This window comes from Podarcis melisellensis (genome assembly GCF_964234715.1).
Source record: "Podarcis melisellensis genome assembly, chromosome: 2".
Taxonomy (NCBI): Eukaryota; Metazoa; Chordata; class Lepidosauria; order Squamata; family Lacertidae; genus Podarcis; species Podarcis melisellensis.
In genome coordinates, this window is record NC_138529.1 from 17,801,125 (window position 1) to 17,821,969 (window position 20,845).

General features: G+C 44.1%; 1 protein-coding gene and 1 long non-coding RNA gene across 3 annotated transcripts in view; one reads left to right on the forward strand and one right to left on the reverse strand.

Moving 5' to 3' along the window:
* Positions 1-20,845, reverse strand: part of LOC309363074 — a 674,350-nt gene that overhangs the window by 15,467 nt on the left and 638,038 nt on the right. The window lies entirely within an intron of this gene.
* Positions 4,027-20,845, forward strand: part of HLF (HLF transcription factor, PAR bZIP family member) — a 70,457-nt gene continuing 53,638 nt past the window's right edge. Inside the window, exons 1-2 of one of the 2 annotated variants that reach the window (XM_081898959.1) lie at positions 4,027-4,591; positions 8,824-9,159. In XM_081898959.1, coding sequence (XP_081755085.1) covers positions 4,486-4,591; positions 8,824-9,159 — 442 coding nt within the window. In that variant the 5' untranslated portion in view covers positions 4,027-4,485. The remainder of the gene's footprint in view (positions 4,592-8,823; positions 9,160-20,845) is intronic. The other variant, XM_081898960.1, reaches the window with a different exon arrangement.

Consider the following 20,845-nt stretch of genomic DNA (forward strand, 5'->3'; position numbering starts at 1 on the left):
TTAAATTCAGTTCTTCAAATTTTCACATCAGTTTGGGATTATTATTTATAAAATTCCTCACGAAAATTCACCATAATTTTAGTGTGACTTTCTCCTAATATACACATTTTTGTGTGCAATTTTGCTTCGTTTACACACATTTGCAAAGTGGTGTTCCCCAATATAACACATCTTTTGTATATTGGTGAAATATATGCACATTGCTTGGGCTGGAGAAATGCATTGCCAAATTGGGAGAAATGCAAATTTTGAAGGATGGGTATGTTTCAATTCACTTAATCGCTTTGGAAACTGCAAATTTTGGAAACTCCGAAATAGGTAGATTTGTCTTTCAATGCAAGCTGAATCATGTTTTTCTCCTCCCCACACCATCCCTAATCAGACCTGAGAGTGGATTTGGATGGTTGTTTATTACATTCATATTCTTTGTTTCTTCCATGGAACTCAGGGCGGTGTTTTGAATATTTTGTTGGGGGCTGCCCAGAGTAATGATAATAATTCATTGTTATTTGGGGTCCCTGGTTGTCTATGATCCATGCAGGGTTGCTGCATCAAATCCCTGCAGGCCATGCTCTGAGTGTAGGCTCCAGACTCCAGACAGAGAGAATGCTTGGGTGATTTGCACAACAACACTTTGCTTTCTGGCAGTGATTCCCTGACACTCAGAACATCTCAGCTATGGGGTGATGCATGTGGTGGAGGTGGAACTTTGAGTGGCTCCTGTTGAATACCTATATGGTTAATAAACAGGTCACTTTCTACCCTTTTGTGCTAGTGATTAGATTCTTCTGGTTCACAGGAACCAACAGTTTGTATCGCAATCCAACAAGGGGACAGGTCCGTTTGGTTTTCCTGTCCAGCAGAATATCACATTTCATCTAATAACATTGTGCTGTGTGTTTGTTGCTTTGGGCTGAAAATATACGTTTAAAAGTTCGAATTGTCCTGCGCTCCCTTCTCAAGGGATCCTTTTTCTAAGACTAATCTCAGATTAATATTGTTTATCAGCACTTCTCAGATTCTCCTTTCCTCCTGGAGCTTATATTTCTGTTTACCTTCTTTCTCCCTTAACCCTAAACCTCTCAAAGGCTTCTTTCCGCCTTTATTTATGTGCATATCAAATAGGAATTCATTATGTACCATATCTCCCCCAGCAGCAGTGCCAGCCATTCTCCCTTGCTGGTGTCAATCGCCCTATATTTATGTACTTAAGTGTCCAGTAACTAGTAATTTTGGCATAGCATGGATGTGTCCAAATCTCTAATCTAGTGGTCCTTCCTGAGTGGGATGGCTTTTAACGCACTGTGCCCATGTTATGCTCTGAAACTCTCCATAGAAATCCATGATGGATCCATGATCAAGCCTCTTTAATAGCCTCTCTGTAATTATTTTCAGCATTAATAGGAGGCATTTTTTCCAGGTGATATACAATCAAGTCATAGTCAGAACAGACCAGTTGAGCTCAATAAAATTAGAATCGTAGAGTTGGAAGGGACATTGAGAATTATCTAGTCTAACCTATGCAGCTGTCCCATAGGGGAATTCAACCTGCAACCTTGGTGTCAGAAGCACCACGCGCTAACCAACTGAGCTATCCAGGCCGAGTCCATTTAATTCAGCAGTTCTACTCTGAGTATCATTAGCACCGGCAATAATCATCTGTCTCTAAAATACCTGCTGCATACTTTTAAATCTTGAGATTTTTTATATGCACAGGAGAAACACTGTAGCACAGTAGCTGTGTTAAGTCTGCAGCTGAAGAAGGCCCCCTAAATCTTTAAGAGATGATCCTTAAGACTGATCCTGTGGTCCTGCCAAGCTGATGGGTGATATTATGCCCCTGCTAGCACTGGTACAACACCGGTGCGATTCCATCGATGCACGCCCAACGGCAGAACCCACAGCTCAGTAGCAGCTGCAGAAATCAAAGCTAATGTGGTAATAACAACAAATGTTCCCACAGCGTCCCTGGAAACTGTCACCTATCAATCACGATTTTGCACATTGACCTTTTGTTGCACATGAGTGGAAGGCATCAATCAAGATGCGGCAATGGCAGAACAACTTATGATGTGACTGAACCTGGGACACTTTCTGGCACAACCCGGCAGCTAGAAAAAGATCATGACACCTCCATCTGCATAACCCACAATGTTTTTTTTTTTTTATTATTTTTAATTTCTTTATTTACGGCTATTAGCCCATAAAATATGTACAAACATAAAAACACAGAAGCATAAAAACCGGTACATCTAACAACAGAAGGGGAACACCACGATGCAAGGGTGGTCATTGAACAATGACAGTAACGGCTTGGGGCCCGGAAAGATCCAAGGGACGGTTCACAGAAAAAGGAGAACTGGAGACGAGATCCGTCATGCACTCTCATCATGACTGTCCGATTAGTTTTTGTTGTTGTTGTAATTTTTTGGTGGTTTTTGTGTGTGAGATAACCGCATTCAGGAATGACCCACAATGTTTGTGTATCACAGACCCTCCAAGTGTCCCTATTTTTCAGGGACAGTCTCGGATTTACAGAAGCCGTCCTGGTTTCTGATTTGATCCCAGAATGTCCCGCTTTTCCTTAGGGCATCCCTATTTTCATTGAGAAAAATGTAGGAGGGTATGGAGTTATGCGTACCCCAAGTCAAGGAGACCTCTGAAGGCAGTCTTGTATAGGGAAGTTGTTGGGGTTTTTTAAGTTTAATGTTTCGTTATGTTTTCATATATATTGAAAGCTGTCCAGAGTAGCTGGGGCTACCCAGTCAGAAGGGAGAGATATAAATAGTAAAATTGTTGTTCGCCTTGTCGTGGCGAAGGGACTTGAATAATTCCAAGAAACTATGAGCTATGCCTTGCAGGGCCACCCAAGACAGACGGATCATAGCCGAGAGTTTAGACTAAACGTGATCCACCTGGAGAAGAAACTGGCAAGCTACTCCAGTATTTTGCCAAGAAAACTCAATGGATGTAAAAAAGGAGACACTATGAGAAGGACGTGAGAGTTTCCAAGGCATGCTCTGGTCCATGGGGTCATGGAGAGTCGGAACAAAAATTTCATTGGAGAAATGTTGGTGGGATTGGTATCACTGTACGGCCAAGGGAACCAGCACTTTGCCAGCGAGTTGTGGGAGGGGGCATGCCCACTGCAGTCTCCCAAGACTCTTTCTGTGAATCGCCCTGAGACCCACCTGAGACCTGCCCTGAGACCCACCAAAGAAGCAAACAAACAAATACTGTACAACAATGGCTAACCATTCTTTCCCCTGAGGAAAGAGACGCTGCCTCTTTTAAACTGCAGTTGTATCTGGGGCATTCATTCATGCTCATGTGGCAAATTGTTTTGTTCCCACACGGTTTTTATTTTTTAGTTTTTTAAATGGAGCTGTCACAGGGCAACCAAGAAGAAAGCTTGCATAGCTCAGTTGGTTAGAGCATGGTGCTGATAACACCAAGGCTCCAGGTCCCATCCCTGCATATTCCTACATTGCAGGGAGCTGGATTAGAATTAAGCCTTTCCCAAATTTGGGTCTCCAGCTGTTTTTAGACTGCAACTCCCACCATCCCTAGCTAGCAGGACCAGTGGTCAGGGTTGATGGGAATTGTAGTCGAAAACAACAGCTGGAGAGCCGCGTTTGGGAAGCACTGCTCAGGCTTCCCTTCCAACTCTACAGTTCTCTGTTTCCAGAAGTGCATCTTGCAAGACAGGCGCTCCGGAACGAATTTAACCTTTCCCTTCCCCATCCTTTCCCTTCCTCTGCAGCTTCTCTCCGGTGCCCCCCTCCCCCCACCCCAAATCGCCTTTAAAAGTCCTTTCTCGCCCATCCTTTCTCCCGCCACAGAAGAGTAGTAAAGCGCCCGAGAAGAGCAACCGGGGTTGCGACGGCGGCGGATAAGCGGGATCCGATCGCGGGCCGGGGGCGGCGATCTGGCCGGCCCCTCCCTTACCCCGCCTCCTTGGGCGCAGGGCCGCCCTTGGGCGTCACGCTCGTCGGCGTCCGCACATGGACAGCCAACTGCTCTGAGCGCGGCGCAGGCGGCCTCCGGCAGCTCCTCGGTCTGGGCGGAGCGAGCGAGCTTGGTTGGCTGCCTGGCTGCCTGGCTGTCAGGGTTGCCTCTCTCCTTTCCTTTCTTTTCTTTCCTCTTTCTCTCCCCCACCCCCCTTTACTCCCCTCCTCCTGCTGCCTCTGTTGTTGTTGATGCGAAAGGGGATCAAGCGAGCAAAAGGACGTCCCCATTTCCTCGGAGCGTCTGGAGCCGGCTAGAACTTCGCCAAAAGGAGGAGCCCTTGATGGTTTTTATTTTTCAGAAAAATTATTAGCAGTGGGGTGTTTTTTTCCTTCCCCCCTTCCCTCCCATTCTCTTCCTTTTACCTCCTAATTTGGGGTTTCCCACCCACGCCCGCCCTCTTGTCCTCCCTCCTTTTTCTTATTCTTGGTTTGAAAAAGAATAATTTGGGGGCAGCGAGAAAGAGAGATCAAGACCATGGCTCGACCTCTGCCTCTGAATCCAACTTTCCTACCTCCAACATACGGGGTGCTGAAATCTCTGCTGGAAAACCCGCTCAAGCTACCGTTGCAGCATGAAGACGGTGAGAGAAATGGGGAGCGGGGGCAAGGGAAATAAAGGCTGGGGTAGTGGTTTTGGGGTCCCCCTCCCGGCTTTATCCCGCTTGCTTCTTCCTCTCCTCTGGACCAATACACACACACACACACACACACAGACACAGACACACACGGTACAGCGCGCAAAGATATTTAAAAGACTGCTTTCTGGCTAAGAAGCAGCAGCAGCAGCGCGCAAAAGCGCATTTCGTGCAAGCGCGCAAAAGCCCACATTTAAGTTTGCGCATCAATGCAGAGCGCGGTGCGTCCGCCGTGCGCCCCGGGCAGGAGCCGGAGCGCTTTCCTTTAGGGTACGGATCCTACAACTCCGTTGCTTGTTGAGAGGCGCCGTGCTTACTCTCAGGAAAATACTGCTGAGTTTTGCTCAGCTGGAACCTCGACTGGGGTCTAGGGGCGCTTACTCCCAAGGAAGTGTATTTAGAATTGCGCAGCCGGAGTTAGGCTTGTGCTGTAACCGCGGGGTTACTGTAACAGAAACATACATAGGGTTGGACTTTAATTTGTTTACTATGGCATGTGTAGTTAAAGAGTAAGCCAGCTGATTATTATTTTTATTGCTTTTTTATTATTCTCCTTGTTTGTCTGTAAAGTACACTTGGAACACTACTTCTGAAGGTGATTTAAATGGGAAGTTAAGGCGCTGGCGTCTTAGTGCTTTTAGATATCAATCAGCTCCTGCCATCGGTTTTCTTGGAAGTCTTAATCTTTTATTTCCGTGGATCCGAGTTCCAAGGAAGTCCATGCCTAGAATTACAGCTATTAAAAAATCCAGTCTTTCTCTCACATGGGAGAATATATTTATGTGTTAGATTATTATTATTATTAAAGTTTAAAGAGAAGAAGTCACACAAAATGTCTTTCAGCTATGCTTCTGGATTTGCACGTAAGCAAAACAGAACCCTTACCAAATACCTCTTTGCACTAAAAAGCTGCAATAGGTTTTTGTAAATATGTTGTTGCTGTTTAGTCGTTTAGTCATGTCCGACTTTTTGTGACCCCATGGATCAGAGCACGCCAGGCACTGGTGTGGTACTGGCACTGTAAACATGTTAGCAAAGACTTATTCTACATCTTTTGTAGGTTCTAAGAGTGTGAGTGTTTGGGGTGTTTTTGACATAGAGGGTGCAATGCACACTCCATTGGAATCCACAGCAATGGGGCTTCTTAGCTGTTGCAGACTGTGCAGCGCTCAGTACTTCCCTGTAGTTTTCTAGACAGCTTCATATAACCGCATGTGATATTTGAGTATTGCTTGTGCAGGCTGATCTAAGGCATGCTTCCTTTAGAGCAAGTCACACTTCGTTCAGTGGGACTTACTCCCAAGTAAGTGTGCATGGACCTGTAGCATTCGGTCTTGCGAGTGACACACAGCAATCCACGGAATCCATAAATAAGAAAAGGACACAGAGATTATAATGATTTTTCCAGAGGGAGCATATCTGGAAGGAAAGTTCAGAATTAATCCAAGATCATGGCAAATCAAAACGGTCAATTGTGGACAGCTGATCTCTTTCCCTAAATCCTAGAAACATATAGGGGTCTGTAAACCTTTTTTTAAAAAAGATACAGTGGTACCTCGGGTTAAGTACTTAATTCGTTCCGGAGGTTCGTTCTTAACCTGAAACTGATCTTAACCTGAAGCACCACTTTAGCTAATGGGGCCTCCTGCTGCCGCCACACCGCTGGAGCACAATTTCTGTTCTCATCCTGAAGTAAAGATCTTAACCTGAAGCACTATTTTTGGGTTAGCGGAGTCTGTAACCTGAAACGTATGTAACCTGAGGTACCACTGTATATTGATTAATATGTTGACCACTGTGTCCTTTGAGACTCTTAACTTCCTTAGAAATTTAGGCTGCAGTCTAGCCTGTCTATAGGATCCTCTACCCACCAGGGAGTAAGCCCCATTGAACGCAACAGAGCTTATGTCTGAGTAGATGTGTAACTCTGCTTATTCGAATCTTTGGGCTCTTATAGTGCCTTTTTTATCCAGCATAATGACAGGAAATCTCTTTTTATGCATCTCAATCTTAAACCCAGTTTATGTGGAAGTCAAGACTGAGCTACAAGATACGTTGGAAACCCTTGATTAGGTCTCTCTTCTTTCTGTACTGAAACACAGCTGTGGGGTGCAGTGAATATATTTGTTTGTGTGTGTATATATAGCATTTATATCCCACCTTTTCCTCTGGGAAAGCTCAAGGTAGTGTACATGGTCCCCCACCCCCGATTTATTCCCCACAACAATCCTGTGAGGTAGGTTAGGCTGAGAGGCGGTTACTGGCTCAAGCTCACCCAGTGAACTTGATGGCCAAGCGGGGCCTTGAACCCTGGTCTCCCAGGTCCTAGTCTGATACTCTAACCACTATGCTACACTGACTCCAGTGGCTTTACTCTGAGTAGTGGAAAGAATGGGTGTGTTGACCGTCTCCCTTTCCACACAGCCACTTCCCCAGTGAAAACCTAAATTATGGCAGCTGTTAGTCCTAAAGTGCCTGTATTCCTCAGTCCTAAGGGGGAAACAGTTCATATGCATTTGTGGCTTCAAGCAAATGTGAGCTGCGAAGAACAAAACGCAACAACAACTGCCCGCCCCCCCACAAACCAACACCCAAATGTTTTAGGTGTATGGGGCAGAATAGATCAGGACAATGGGGGACTTCAGCCTTGCCTTTCCAGCTCTCTGTTCTTGCTGCTAAAGCAGTTTAGTTAAAAACCAAGAGAGATCAATGTGTAGTTTGTGGGAACATCCTATGCAGTACAGCGACCACCATTTTTTGTTGGGAAAGATTCATTTAAATCACACAATTTACTTCCACATTAAATAACCTTTTGTTTGCTCGTTTACGTCTTTGCAATCAAAGACCATTTCTGCTCATGTGCTGCGTGTTTTTAATCACCAGGACATTCTGGTATATTGTAAACTCTGCTTTCTTGTGGACGATAGAGGCTATTATATTTATTTGTCTCAGTCAATGGGACCATGGTATGTCTTGTGAGCTATAGGCTCCGCAACTTTGTAAAACAGAAAACAATTCAGGTCATTCTTCAGAGCCAGACAATTAGGTTTTTTGAGAGGAGTGGGGTGGGGATCAAACTTCTCCTTTAAAAGTTTAGCTCTTGGGAAGTTCTCCCGTTAAAACCCTATTGGGATAAACTGGAACCCTGCGAGACTGATTCATCTCAGTGGGCATTGTGCAAGAGAACTTGCTGGCAGAGTAAGGGCCTGTTGGATTTTTCAACTTTCAGATTCCCCAAACGAGGGGTGTTAAAAAGTTGTAACATGACTTGGGAATTCAGAAGATGTTTTGCTGAAATGAAGACAGTCTAGTTTTGCTTGGGAAGGAAAATGTGTGTAAAATTGCACGGAAATCACTAAAAAGGATTGTCACGCACTTGCAGTTTTTATTATTATCATTATCATTATCTCATTTAGCGTTACCTGACATTTTCAGAAGGTAAAATTAAATCTCTTTGGTTTTCCCGAGAGCAGTTTATGTGCTTTTTAATTAGACGTAGAGTAGCAAAGCGAAGTGTTGCCCAATCAGAAAGATAATAGCAGGTTTGACTTACACACACACACACACACACACACACACACACACACACACTATTTTAAGACCGCCCCTCATTGAATAAATTGGCAAAAATTAAGTTTCATCCTCTAAAATGACACTCTCAACTTGTTGGGCATGTCCTTTGAGGCAATATTTGTTCTAATTTCTCCCTCCCTCCCTCCCCCCTCCCTCCCTCATTGCAAGGGGTTGGACTAGATGATCCTTGTTGTCCCTTCCGATTCTACGATTCTACCATCTCTCTCTCCCGCTTCCCCCTTTTCCCGCCTCCAATTCCGTCTTCTGCTGCGAACGCTCTGATGAAACCTCGCAGTGTTGTTTGGATCTTGACGTTTGCTCGAAGCCAAGTGTACAGATGAATTGCTAATTAGAAACAGAGGCGGAAACCCTGCATATATTTAATGAGTCGAAAATAATTTATCCCAGGCCCTTCAAAACCCTATACTGAAATGTAGAGCTTGCCATACGGAGAGAGCAGTAATTGCAGGAGGAGAACCAACTCTTAGGGTTGCTGTTGTCGTTTTCCTATAAAGCAAGAAAGAAAACAAACAAACTCCTCTGTGGACGTACTGACTTTTTGCCCCCTCTCTGCCCCTCTCTCTTTCTCTCTCTTTCCCTTTCAGCATTTTATAAAGAAAAAGACAAAGAGAAAAAGCTGGATGAGGACAATACCAATGCTATGGTCCCACAGTCCGCTTTCCTGGGTCCTACATTATGGGATAAGACCCTTCCCTACGATGGCGATACTTTCCAGTTGGAATACATGGACCTGGAAGAGTTTCTCTCGGAGAACGGCATTCCGCCCAGCCCGGCCCAGCATGACCACAGCCCGCACCAACCAGCTCTTCAGCAATCTACCTCAGCATCACCTTCCGTCATGGACCTCAGCAGCAGAGCATCCACGTCGGCCCACCCTACCATGGTTTCTCAGAACTGCATGCAGAGTCCAGTCAGGCCAGGTAAATCAGCCGTAGGAGATTTGTTGGGGAGACTCGAGTGCAAACAAACAGAATGATTGTGTGTGTTTTTGTGTGAGTCTGTGTGCGCGCATACATACACACTAGGGGCTGTTGTGCCTCAACAACCAACCCCCTCCTAGTCAGTCAGTCAGTCAGTCAGTCAGTCAGTTTTATTGCACATAGTCAAAGGCTGCCACAATGTACACAAGAATCATTTAACAATTAAAAGAAAATATGCTGGGTTAATACAAAAACTCAAAACATTTATATTATCAAGACATTACCTACTCTAAACAGAACTATAAAGGTAAAGATAAAGGGACCCCTAACCATTAGGTCCAGTCGTGACTGACTCTGGGGTTGTGGCGCTCACCTTGCTTTATTGGCCGAGGAAGCCGGCGTACAGCTTCCGGTTCATGTGGCCAGCATGACTAAGCCGCTTCTGGCGATCCAGAGCAGCGCACGGAAACGCCGTTTACCTTCCCGCCGGAGCGGTACCTATTTATCTACTTGCACTTTGACGTGCTTTCGAACTGCTAGGTTGGCAGGAGCAGGGACCAAGCAACGGGAGCTCACTCCTTCGCGGGGATTCGAACTGCCAACCTTCTGATCGGCAAGTCCTAGGCTCTGTGGTTTAACCCACAGCGCCACCCGCGTCCCTTAAACAGAGCTATAAAAGTACCTTAATATACAGGTTAAGACATTAAACAATAAAATGTATAGGTTAAAATCACCACATGGCCACTAACATATTAAAAAATAATGTTAATTAATACAGTGTGCAATTATATTCAGCGTTTGGTGATAAAGATAGAATATAGCTTGATGTAGATAGGGTGAAATAAATTCATCTCCTTTACAGTTGGTGGCTATCTTGGCTATATAATTTGCTCTAATTTCCCAGCGGTAGTTGCAAAGAGTGCTACTTGCCAGGTCACATGCTTATCTATGTCTGTGAGGATATATAAAATCATGCCAGAGGGGTTCTAGCCAGGGGACCTTGTCATTATAGGTGCTAAAAATCGTTCTCTCGCTTCATTATATAAGGGGCAGCGCAACCCCCTCCTAGAGCTTTTTCTTCCCACCCCATGTCTTACATCCCCACTTCCCACCCATTGATCGTGAATTCCACACAACCAGTGTTATTTTTCTAGAAAAAGAGTTCTAGCAGGGGAAAAAAAGCCTTGCACACAACATACCCTGATCATGAACTTACTTAATTTGGAATAAAGTTCCAGCTTATTCAAGGAGGTTTATTTCTGTGGCCAGTTTGTATGTTGCTAGCAACAAGGTTTGCTTTTCCAGCAGCTCCTTCCCGTGCCATCTCAGTAACCTTTATAAAATAACAATAATAAGGATACCAATATCCTGCCCATTTGACTGAGTTGCCCCAGCCACACTGGGGGGCTTCCAACATATATAAAAACATAATACAGCAGTTCCCAAACGCTTCCATTATCGTACGTTTCGGCTCCCGAACGCCAAAAACCCAGAAGTAAATGCTCCAGTTTTTGAACATTTTTCGGAACCCGAACGTCCAACACGGCTTCCTCTTGAGTGCAAGAAGCTCTTGCAGCCAATCAGAAGCTGCGCCTCGGTTGTCGAACATTTCGGAAGTTGAACGGTTTGCCGCAACAGATTACGTTCGACAACCGAGGTTTTACTGTAAAACATCACACTGCTATTTTTCTAGAAAAAGAGGTGCCAGAACTCACCATGAACACCTCTCCTTATTCTTTTATAATAGCAGTCTTTAAAGGTCAGCACCAACACTTTGAACTGTGCTCGGAAATGTGGTGTGCTTTAGTCCAGGAAGCACACAAGGGGTTCCAATTCCCATTCAGACATGGCCCTCCAGATTGAAAAACTGCTGTTTTTGCTGCAACAGTTAGCAGTTTTATTATGGCGCGAGCTTTTGTGGACCGCAATCCCCTTCACCAAATGTTATGAAGTGTTATCCTGAGTTGCAAATACATACATATGCATTCCTGGTTGTTTCTAGGGTGGGTTGGGAGGAGAGAAATGCAGAAAAGTACAGGCTGTGAGAATTGCCTTTCTTCAAAACAAAAAACAAAACCCAGACCCAGTTGTTGTTTATAACACAGAAATCCCAACATTGGTAAGCCAATCGACACATACAGTGTGATAAAAATCCTTTGATTCAATCTACAAGTGGATGGCACCCAATCTCTTGATGAGTTGCAATTCTGTGGTTTCAAGCTGCGTTTTCCCATTTGAAGTTTCTTTGTTGAAAGATGGCTGCTAAAGTCAGATCTGGAGTGACCAGGGTGGCTGAAATGCCCCCCCCCTCCCCACTATTATTTACTTATTCATTTTGCCATTTCTGGCACCAGGTTTGTATCCATTTGTTCTTTTGCGTCGAGACTGGCCTGTCGGTCACGACTTAAAATGGATGAAATTCTAGATTCCTGCCCCAGGGCTTTTGAACGATGGGTTCTCCATCAGTGGGAAAGAACTCCTAAAAGTAGCTACTGTCAAACACAGAAAACATCAAGAAACCTGCATCTTCCATGTAAGGCTTTTGCAGGCAAGCGGAACTTGCCGTATTTTTAGCAACCAAGTCCTCATTTGCTTTCCGTAGGAGAAAGTCATCTAGCTATTGAGTTTCCTATTGCACATTAGCCTAGAAAATAAAAACGGTTTGAGATTTAATGGATCTTGATAAGGATATGAAATTTCTGGCTTGGATTTTACCCCCCTTTTCTTTTGCAACCTGCAAAAAGCAGCATCTGGCTGCTCCAGCAGCAACATGTGCCAGCAAAGGCTTATATTAGTGAGGTGTTGTTGTTTTTTGCTGTGATTATGCCAAGGACCTGGCTTGCGAGGAGAGAGCCACGAGTCTGGATTTCCAAAACAAGGGACTGTGGGGCCTCATTGGGGGCTGATGTTGTGAGAAAAGCAAGCTTTCCTAACTGGCGTTTTCCTGATACAGCTAATGGGAGTGGGGAATAGCTTGGTCGATTCCTGATTCTTTCCTTCTGCAGGTCCCTGCCCTGCAGCTGGGCTGCGAAACTGGAAGCAAGCCCTGCTGTGAGTTAAAAGTACTAGGGGAAGGATGTGCAATGGGGAATTGGTGGGTATTAGCAGGAGAGGGTTGCACTGGCCTGCCTCCCACCTGCTGATTCTCCCTTGGAAAAGCAGCCTTGCATTTATGTTCTCTTGGCAAGGGCTCATTTGCACAGGCAGCATTGTGAGATCATTTGCATGGAACTGTTGTAAAAGGATTAGTTATCTATAGGGCCTGTGTTGAGTGGCATCTGTGAGCAGGATTTCCCCTGGCAGAGGCCTGTCAATGGGCTCATCCTGGAAAGGTTGTCCTCCCCACCTAACGTTTCCTTCTGGAAGTGCTCACATGACAACTTCGAAAAGCCTCTTAGCGAGCTCAGAACATCGTGTTGCAAACGGCCCCGGGGCTGCTGAGTTCTGAAATAAAATTGCAAAACGGCTCGGAGCATTTATAATAGAGAAGCAATCTGGAAGTGGTTTCAAATTAAGGGGGGAGTTCAAAATTTGCTTCATAGGGAATAAGCTTCACTGAATATAGTGGGCCTTCTAGCACAACCCTAGGAATCCTTACTCGGATGTAAGGATTCACTTTCTGAAACGATACGCTAACTGAAATTTAACCATCCTTCGAAATGCGCACTTTTCTGAATTTTGTTTCTCCAGGCAAGTAATGTGTACAAGCATGGGTTAAAGTGTGCAGATAAACGCATCTGTTCCTGAAGCATTATCTTCGGGGAAATCGCGTTGCAAAAATGTGTGCGTTGGGCAAAATTGCACACGCAAATGTGTTTATTTGGAGCCAGACGCAGTTTCCTGGAGCAGGAACTGCTCCTCTCTCCCCTATCCTGGGACAGGCTTCAAATCCGAGACTGTTTTCAAAAGCATGAGATAAGAAGTCCAGATAAATGAACAGAATGGGAGTGGAACATGGTGCAAACCTCCTCCTGAGGAACCTATAAAAACATGTTTCTTGTCTGTGAAAAGCAAGAACTGCGCTTGGTTCTTCTGCCACTAACTTGGCATTGTTTTTATCCTGTGGTTAGTTATGTTCTTCTGAAAACAGGGCCTAATGTCATAGCATTGCTTGATGACTTGTGTATCATCACAGATAAAAGTTGTGTTTTGAATGAAGTTGACTCTGATGGAGGACTTTCCCTTAAGTGTTGTCAAGTGTTGAGTAAACCAGTGATCTGAAGGCATGTGTGAAATGGCTCCCAAGTGGCTACCTTGAGTTGAAAAGGCTGCTCTTTGCGGTTTATGGAGTTTCGCTTGGCTTCCAAGGGCTGCTTGCGGTGTCATTCAGTGGCAACCCCATGGCTGGAATAAAAATATGTGTTTTGTGCGCATGACAGAGGACCACGGCCAATCTGGGCTTACTGACACGGTTACATGCACCACAAGTGTGAATGGGTCACATTGTTGCTTTTTTAGATGTATAAATAAAAAGCTTGTGTGTGTGAAGGAGTGTTGATAGAAATCGCTCAATAGGACAGATGTGCTTAAGTGTTCCTGGGTCTTGCTGATTCTCAACCTTCATTGCCAGGTTTCCTCCAGCTGGGCTTACTAGCAGCACATGTGAAAAGGATCTAGGGGTCTTTGTGGACCACATGCTTAACATGAGTCAACAGTGTGATGCAGTAGCAAAAAAAGAGCTAACACTAGTCTAGGTTTCATCAACAGTAGTGTAGTGTCTAGATCAGGGGTTCTCAACCTGTGGGTCCCCAGATGTTGTTGCACTACAACTCCCATCATCCCTGAGCTCTGGCCTTGCTAGCTAGGGGTGATGAGAGTTGTAGTTCAACAACATCTGGGGACCCACAGGTAGAGAAAGGCTGGTCTAGATCAAGGGAAGTCATAGGGCCACTCTATTCTGGCTTGGTCAGACGACACCTGGAATACTGTATTCAGTTCTAGGCACCATAATTTAAGAAGGATGTTGACAAGCTGGAACGTGCGCAGAGGAGGGCAACAGAGGTGATCAGGGGTCTGGAAACCAAGCCTTATGAGAAGTGGTTGAAGGATCTGGATATGTTCAGCTCGGAAAAGAGAAGACTGAGAGGAGATATGATAGCCATCTTCAGATATCTCAAGGGCTGTCACATGGAGGATGGAGCAAACTGCTCTGGAGGGTAGGATCCAAATCAATGGCTTCAAGTTACAAGAAAGGAGAGTCCTACTAACACCAGGAGAAACTTTCTGGCAGTAAGAGCTATTCGACAGTGGAACAGACTCCCACGAGAGGTGGTGGACTCTCCTTCCTTGGAGGTCCCTAAGCAGAGGTTGGCTGGCCATCTGTCATGGATGCTTTAGCTGAGATCCCTGTATTGCAGAGGGTTGGACGAGATCACCCTTGGAGTTCCTTCCAACTCGAAGATTCTATGATTCTGCTACAGTCCTTGGACCAAAAGGACCTTTTCCAATGGATCATTAAGTGGCATAGGAACGGCTGAGCAACCTGTTGATTGTTCCCTGTAAATGCCTACCACAACCTCCAGCAGAAGTTCATCTCTTGTTCTATGTAGGTCAGCCCTGAGAGAAGGAGAAAGGTCTCATAGCTTCTTTGTTTCAAAGGTGTGTTCAATCTGCATGAAAAGGCCACAAAAATTCAATAGTTTGTTTCCGAGAGCCGATTAAAATGTTTAGAAAGGCACGTGGTTTAGCCCTCAGCTATTTGTGTGTGTGCGTGTGCGTGTGCGTGTGCGCGTGCGCGCGCAAAAGGTAACCCAGAGCAACTTACAAATAACAGAATGTGCATCAAAGCTCATATAGAACTAAAGGAGAGCAAAAGCTAAAAAAGAAGTTTCATATATATATATATCTCAGAACTAAAATGTCATACACACTGAAGGAAGCCACAGATAAAAACCTCAGGCCTGGCTGAAAAGAAACGTTTTTGCTTGGTACTGAAAGATACATAATGATGGTGCCAGACAAGCCTTCCTGGGGAGAGCAGTCCCTAAGCAGGGAGCCACCACTGAGAAGGCCCACACTCTGCATCTCATCGTAGGGGGAACACACAGAAGGGCTTCAGTTTATTATTGCAAGGTGTTGTTTGGTTTATGTGGGGAAAAGTCATCCTTGAGGTACAGTGGTACCTTGGTTCTCAAATGCCTTGTTACTCAAACAACTTGGAACCCAAACACAGCAAACCTGGAAAGAAGCCAAATGTGCTCCGTTTTGAGTGTTGTGCTTCTGATTTGAGTGCTACACTTCTGTTTTGAGTGTTACGCTTCCGATTTGAGTGAAACACTTCCATTTTGAGTGCCACACTTCTGTTTTGAGTGTTACGCTGAGGTCTGTCAGTTTTTGCTATTTATTTAGTGTTTTTGTGGCTCTTTTTGTTTTGTTTTTGTGACTGTGTGGAACCCAGTTCAGCTACTGATTGATCGATTGATTGCATGACTGCAGTACATGGTTTATTGCTTTCATTTTATGGATCAGTGGTCTCGTTAGATAGTAAAATCCATGTTAAATTGCTTTATTAGGGGTTGTTTTTAAAAGTCTGGAACGGATTAATCCGTTTTGCATTACTTTCTATGGGAAAGTGTGCCTTGGTTTTGGAACGCTTTGGTTTTGGAACTGACTTCTGGAACGGATTAAGTTTGAGAACCAAGGTACCACTGTATTGGGGTCCTCAGCAGCATAAGGCTGTCTAGGTAAAATTGAGCCTCGAACGTAAGGGGCGAGAAGGTGTTTGCTAAAAGGCCCGGCTGGGCCCCTTTGGCATGCCTGTTCTTTCAAGATACAGGGAGTAACATTCAGATAAGCAACTTCCACACCGCTCAACAAGTTGGGAGTACTGTATCAGTTGCCTTGCCGGACATTTGAATCAGCTCTCTAACACAAGCCACAAGCACCAAGACGTGTCACAGGGGAGGGCAGATGATTAGAACGGCAATCTTCTGCTGTTTCGGGAGACTGCCAACTTTTTAATGATCACCTGTCAGAGTTAATTTGCAACCTCTGTTACGGGTCAGTCATTTGTGTGATTTGTGCTCTCAGTTGGTCATTCAAAGCCCCCCCCCCGGTCCCAGTCACCCCCCCCCCGAAGTCTGCATGCAGCACCATTGGAAATCTCAAAGCATGCTGATAAACTTTTCCTTAAGCAAAGTTGTTCTGGTTGCAGGTTTTCTTTTTTAATATTCATGGATTCTTCTCATACTGAAAGAACGAGGCCCAAGGCTGACTTTGACTCACCAGGGCTTAAGTCCAGGAAAGTTGTTTTCAGTTTAGCTCTGCAACATGCGAGACTAATAACAAGGAAAGGGGCTTTGGGGCATATGGAGAGTGCATTTTCTTCACCGCTCAGTGACCCAAGTAGCGCTTATGAGCTTTGGGATTCTGGATGTTGACTTTCAGGAAATCTCAGCTCTGCTCACTGTAGAAACTGGCTCAGTGGCAGAGCGCTGAATTCCTGTTGCGAGGACCTAAGGTTCAGTCACACGCAGGGGTAGCCAGTGTGCGGTGTCCTTTGGACATTGTTGGATAGCAGTTCCCATCATCTCTGACCACTGGCCATGTTGTCTGGGGCAGTGCCAGATTTATGTATAAGCTAAACAAGCTATTGTTTGGGGCCCCACTCTCTTGCGGCCCCCCAAAAAATTAAAGGGAAAAAAACTGGGTGTACATTTCCAAAATATAAGATCAGTTCAACAATTACTTTGATAAAATACATATTTTGTTATGTGCAAATGGATTTAGATACCTAATTCCAGGTCCATAAATTACCATACAGCATATATTCAGCACAAAAAACAGCGACAATTGATTGTTGACAAAGGACAGCTGGACATATAAAGGGCCCCATTACCTTCAGTAGCTTAGGGCCTCATCAGACCCTGGTCTGGAGCTGGTGGGAGGTCATAGAGTCTTAGACTTGGTTTAATGGAAAAATGGAAGCCTTTTCCAGACCATTTAAAGAAATATTATAATATGATCAATTCACAAGCAGGATTTGAACTACGAGCAACATCAAGAATGAGAGGTTATTGTCTTGTGGTTATGATAGAAAACAGTGAAGCTAGTCTTCTTGGACAAGAGAACAAAAAAAAAACTTTTAAAAAGAATGGGGGGAAATTACAATCTATTTAAGAGACGATTGCAAGCAGATGAAAACATTAGCAGGATTTTAATCTCACTTGTAATGTAATAAATATTATGGACAATATGGATTGATATAAAATATAGATTATAGAATAATATGCAGTTGTAAATGCTGACAATAGGATCCATGAAGTGGGTGGGGGGCAAGTCTTGAGATTCAGAGTTATCTCTGTATATGGATGAGCATTGGGATTGTTGTAATTTTATATTTGTAAAATCAAATAAAAAAAACCCTAAAACAGTGACGCTAGGGTACAGCAAAGGGGTAGAATAAAAAAAAGAAAAACACCATGGAAAATGGGATGGGAAGTCGATAGAACAAAAGAAAAATATATATTATGAATTGGAAACCTTATGGGAAATTTAGGGAAATTTAATAAAATATGTTATAAAAGAATTGTAGAAGTGGAAGGGACCACAAGGATTATCTAGACCAACCCCCTGAAATGCAGGAATCTTTTGCCCAATGTGGGACTTGAACCCACGACTCTAAGCTTCAGAGTCTCAAGCTCTACCAACTGAGCTACCCCAGGGCAACATATTTTACCTTCCCACTGGAGCAGTACCTATTTATCTACTCGCACTGGTATGCTTTCGAATTGCTAGGTGGGCAGGAGCAGGGACTGAGCAACGGGAGCTCACCCCGTTGCGGGGATTCAAACCACCGACCTTCTGATTGGCAAGCAGTAGGCTCTGTGGTTTAGACCACAGCGCCACCCATGTCTCTGCTGCCCAAATCTGTTGGAATAAGCAACAGACTTTAATTAAGACCCACGTACTGAGAGTCAGATAGCCACTAAAGCAGTGGCGACCTCAGTGGCCTTCTGGACTTGTGAGTTATATTTCTCCATCTCCTTCCCTCCTCACTTCTCCCATTAACGAATAATGGCTGCTGTTTTCAACTAAGAAATCCGGCTTCACCTTTATACCAGAGTCTGTCTTCCATCAGGCAAGGCAGAGCCTACTCTGCAACAAAAACGGTCGATGCCATGATCAGCCACCTCATTAAGCATGGATAATATTGTTGTGCGTCTGCGTTGAGGAGTCTTAATTCAAATTCAGCATCCCCAGAGCTGCTCATCCGTCACAGGGAATTGTGCTGAGCAGCGAAATAAAATTAAGAGTGTGCTTCTTGACTCCCCACTCCACCCCTCTTCCTAAATAAAACAATTTGAGTGTATCTAAATAAACAAAATGGACGTTTTGCATCCTCTCCCCTTTTGAAGGAAGGCCAGAAATTCCAAATGGGAAGTTGTTTGCTGTTCATCTGCTCTCCAGAACAGTGTCCTAATAAACCCCATAAAATGTATTTAAGGTGTGCAAAAGAAACGAGATGTTTAGGCAGACATAGGGTTACCTTGCAGTTAGGAACAGAAGTAAGTCAATAGTTTTATAGATGGTACTTAACACCTGCCAAAATAGCTAAAATGTATAAAACAAAAGCAAACCTGTGTTGGAGGTGTGGTAAAGCAGAAGGGACACTTATACATATCTGGTGGAGCTATGAAAAAACCAAAAGCTTCTGGGATATAGTATGTGATGAACTTTAAAAAATGTTTAAATATAACTTTGTGAAAAATACACAAGCTTTCCTATTAGGAATAACAGACACAGGTATGGCAAAAGAAGATCGGAATATATTCCTTTATGCCACAGGTGCGGCGAGGACCTTAATTGCCAGAAATTGGAAAAAAGAATTTGTGCCAACATAAAAGGAATGGCAGGATAAATTATTAGATTATACTGAATTGGCCAGATTAACAGAGACAATTAGGGGACAACCTAGACAAGAATTTCAAAAAGAATGGGGGAAATGCAGAGAACACTTTACCAGACAGTGCCCCCAAATAGACACCTGGACTTGTTTCGATTAATTTCTACAGGAGACTTTGCGGGTTTTAAAAGTCATAATTAGGAAAAATTGTAATAATCACATATAAAAGAAACAGTATACAAGAAGTAAATAAGGAAGCCATTTCCAGGATAAAGGATGTCTTTTATTTTTATGTTATGTTTTCTTTGTGTAAGGGGATAGGAGTTTAATTTCGATAATTAAATTGTCGATGGCGGTGGGTTTGTTAGTATGTATGAGTTGTTGTGGACTATGTTGTAAATAAAGTATAAAGAAGAATAAGAAGAAGCAAGTCAATAGGACTTAATCCCAGGTTACGTTTGTATAGGGTTGCTTCCTAAATCTGGCTCCTGAAAGGGAACACAAGGTTCTGAAAATCTGGATTTGGAGAAAAAAATGATAGAAAGAAGCCTTTGGATGTGAGCGCTTCCTTTAGAGGGGAGTATAGAGATCAGTTTGGGGTCTGCGAGGAGATCTAACTCAGCATTTGGCTGTGCTTTTTAAATTTGCCCTGTGGCTGGCTTTCTAATATATTTTGCATTATTTTACTGCAAAACTCTGAAGTTATTATTGGGCTTGGGAACGTGCCGTTCCCCAGCCTGTGTTGTTGGCAAAGCTGTGATGTCACTTTGATAATTATACCCTTGATGTACCCTGAAGCACATGCATTCTGTCGTGTCGTCTTAGAGGGTTGCTTTGGGAACCTGGCTTGTGTGTTGCGTCTCTTGAACTTTAAGGTGCAGGCGATGAAACCCGCTATGCCTGTAGCACCTTAAAACCCGGGGCCTGTGTGATCAAAGCTCGACAAATTTGAACGGAATGCCTCTGCCGAGTTCACTGAGCTTTGGAGGAGTTTTCTTGGCAGAATTAGGCCAGTCATGCGCAAAACACTGGGGCGGAATTAGCACATTGTGCATGTGGGTTAAAGGCAAGGATTGCCGACTCAAAACTTCCCTTGAAATGTAAGTAGCATGCATGGCATAGATATACAGCCAAGGCTTACTGTACCTCTGGGTCCTGGCATCTGTTTTTAATATGAGGCCTCCACCCTGGAACAAATGAAGTAAAACGAAATCGAAGTGTCCCAGAGCAGGCGCAGAATTCATTTCTTCTATCACGAAGTTAACTAGAGAGGGAGGGAGAGTCCTTCAACTTGAGGGAACACAGGGGGAGCTTTCAAATTCAGGGGTGCTTTGTTTTCCTGACAGAACTGAACTCCAGCACATTAATTCTGGAAATCAAGCTTTGTGCACAGTCATACAAGCAAGCAAGCAAACCAACACTGATTCTTTCAGAATATTGTGAAGTGTAGTTCACATTGCTCTCAGAAGAAATTCTATAAGCCCTCAGGCAACCTTAATGGTTTTTGGATAGAAACATGCCAAATACTGTACTCTGGGGCTAGAAAATATAGTGCCTATGAGGCACTTTTTGTGTAGTGTGTTTCCTTTTAAAAAAAGTTTCTAGTCCTCAAGAAATATGTTTTGAAGACATGATGGCGAGTCATGCTAGCGAGTCATGAGAACTGACAAGCCCCACAGAAGCAAGTTTAAATTTGTGACATATTCTGCCCCACTAAATCTCCTGAGGACCAGTTCACATGACCACTCAGGGCATGTGGGGCTCTCTACTTTTGGAATGATGTATTTGAGCTTTCAGTATAAGACCACAGTAGAACTACCACAGATGATGGTAAATATGGAG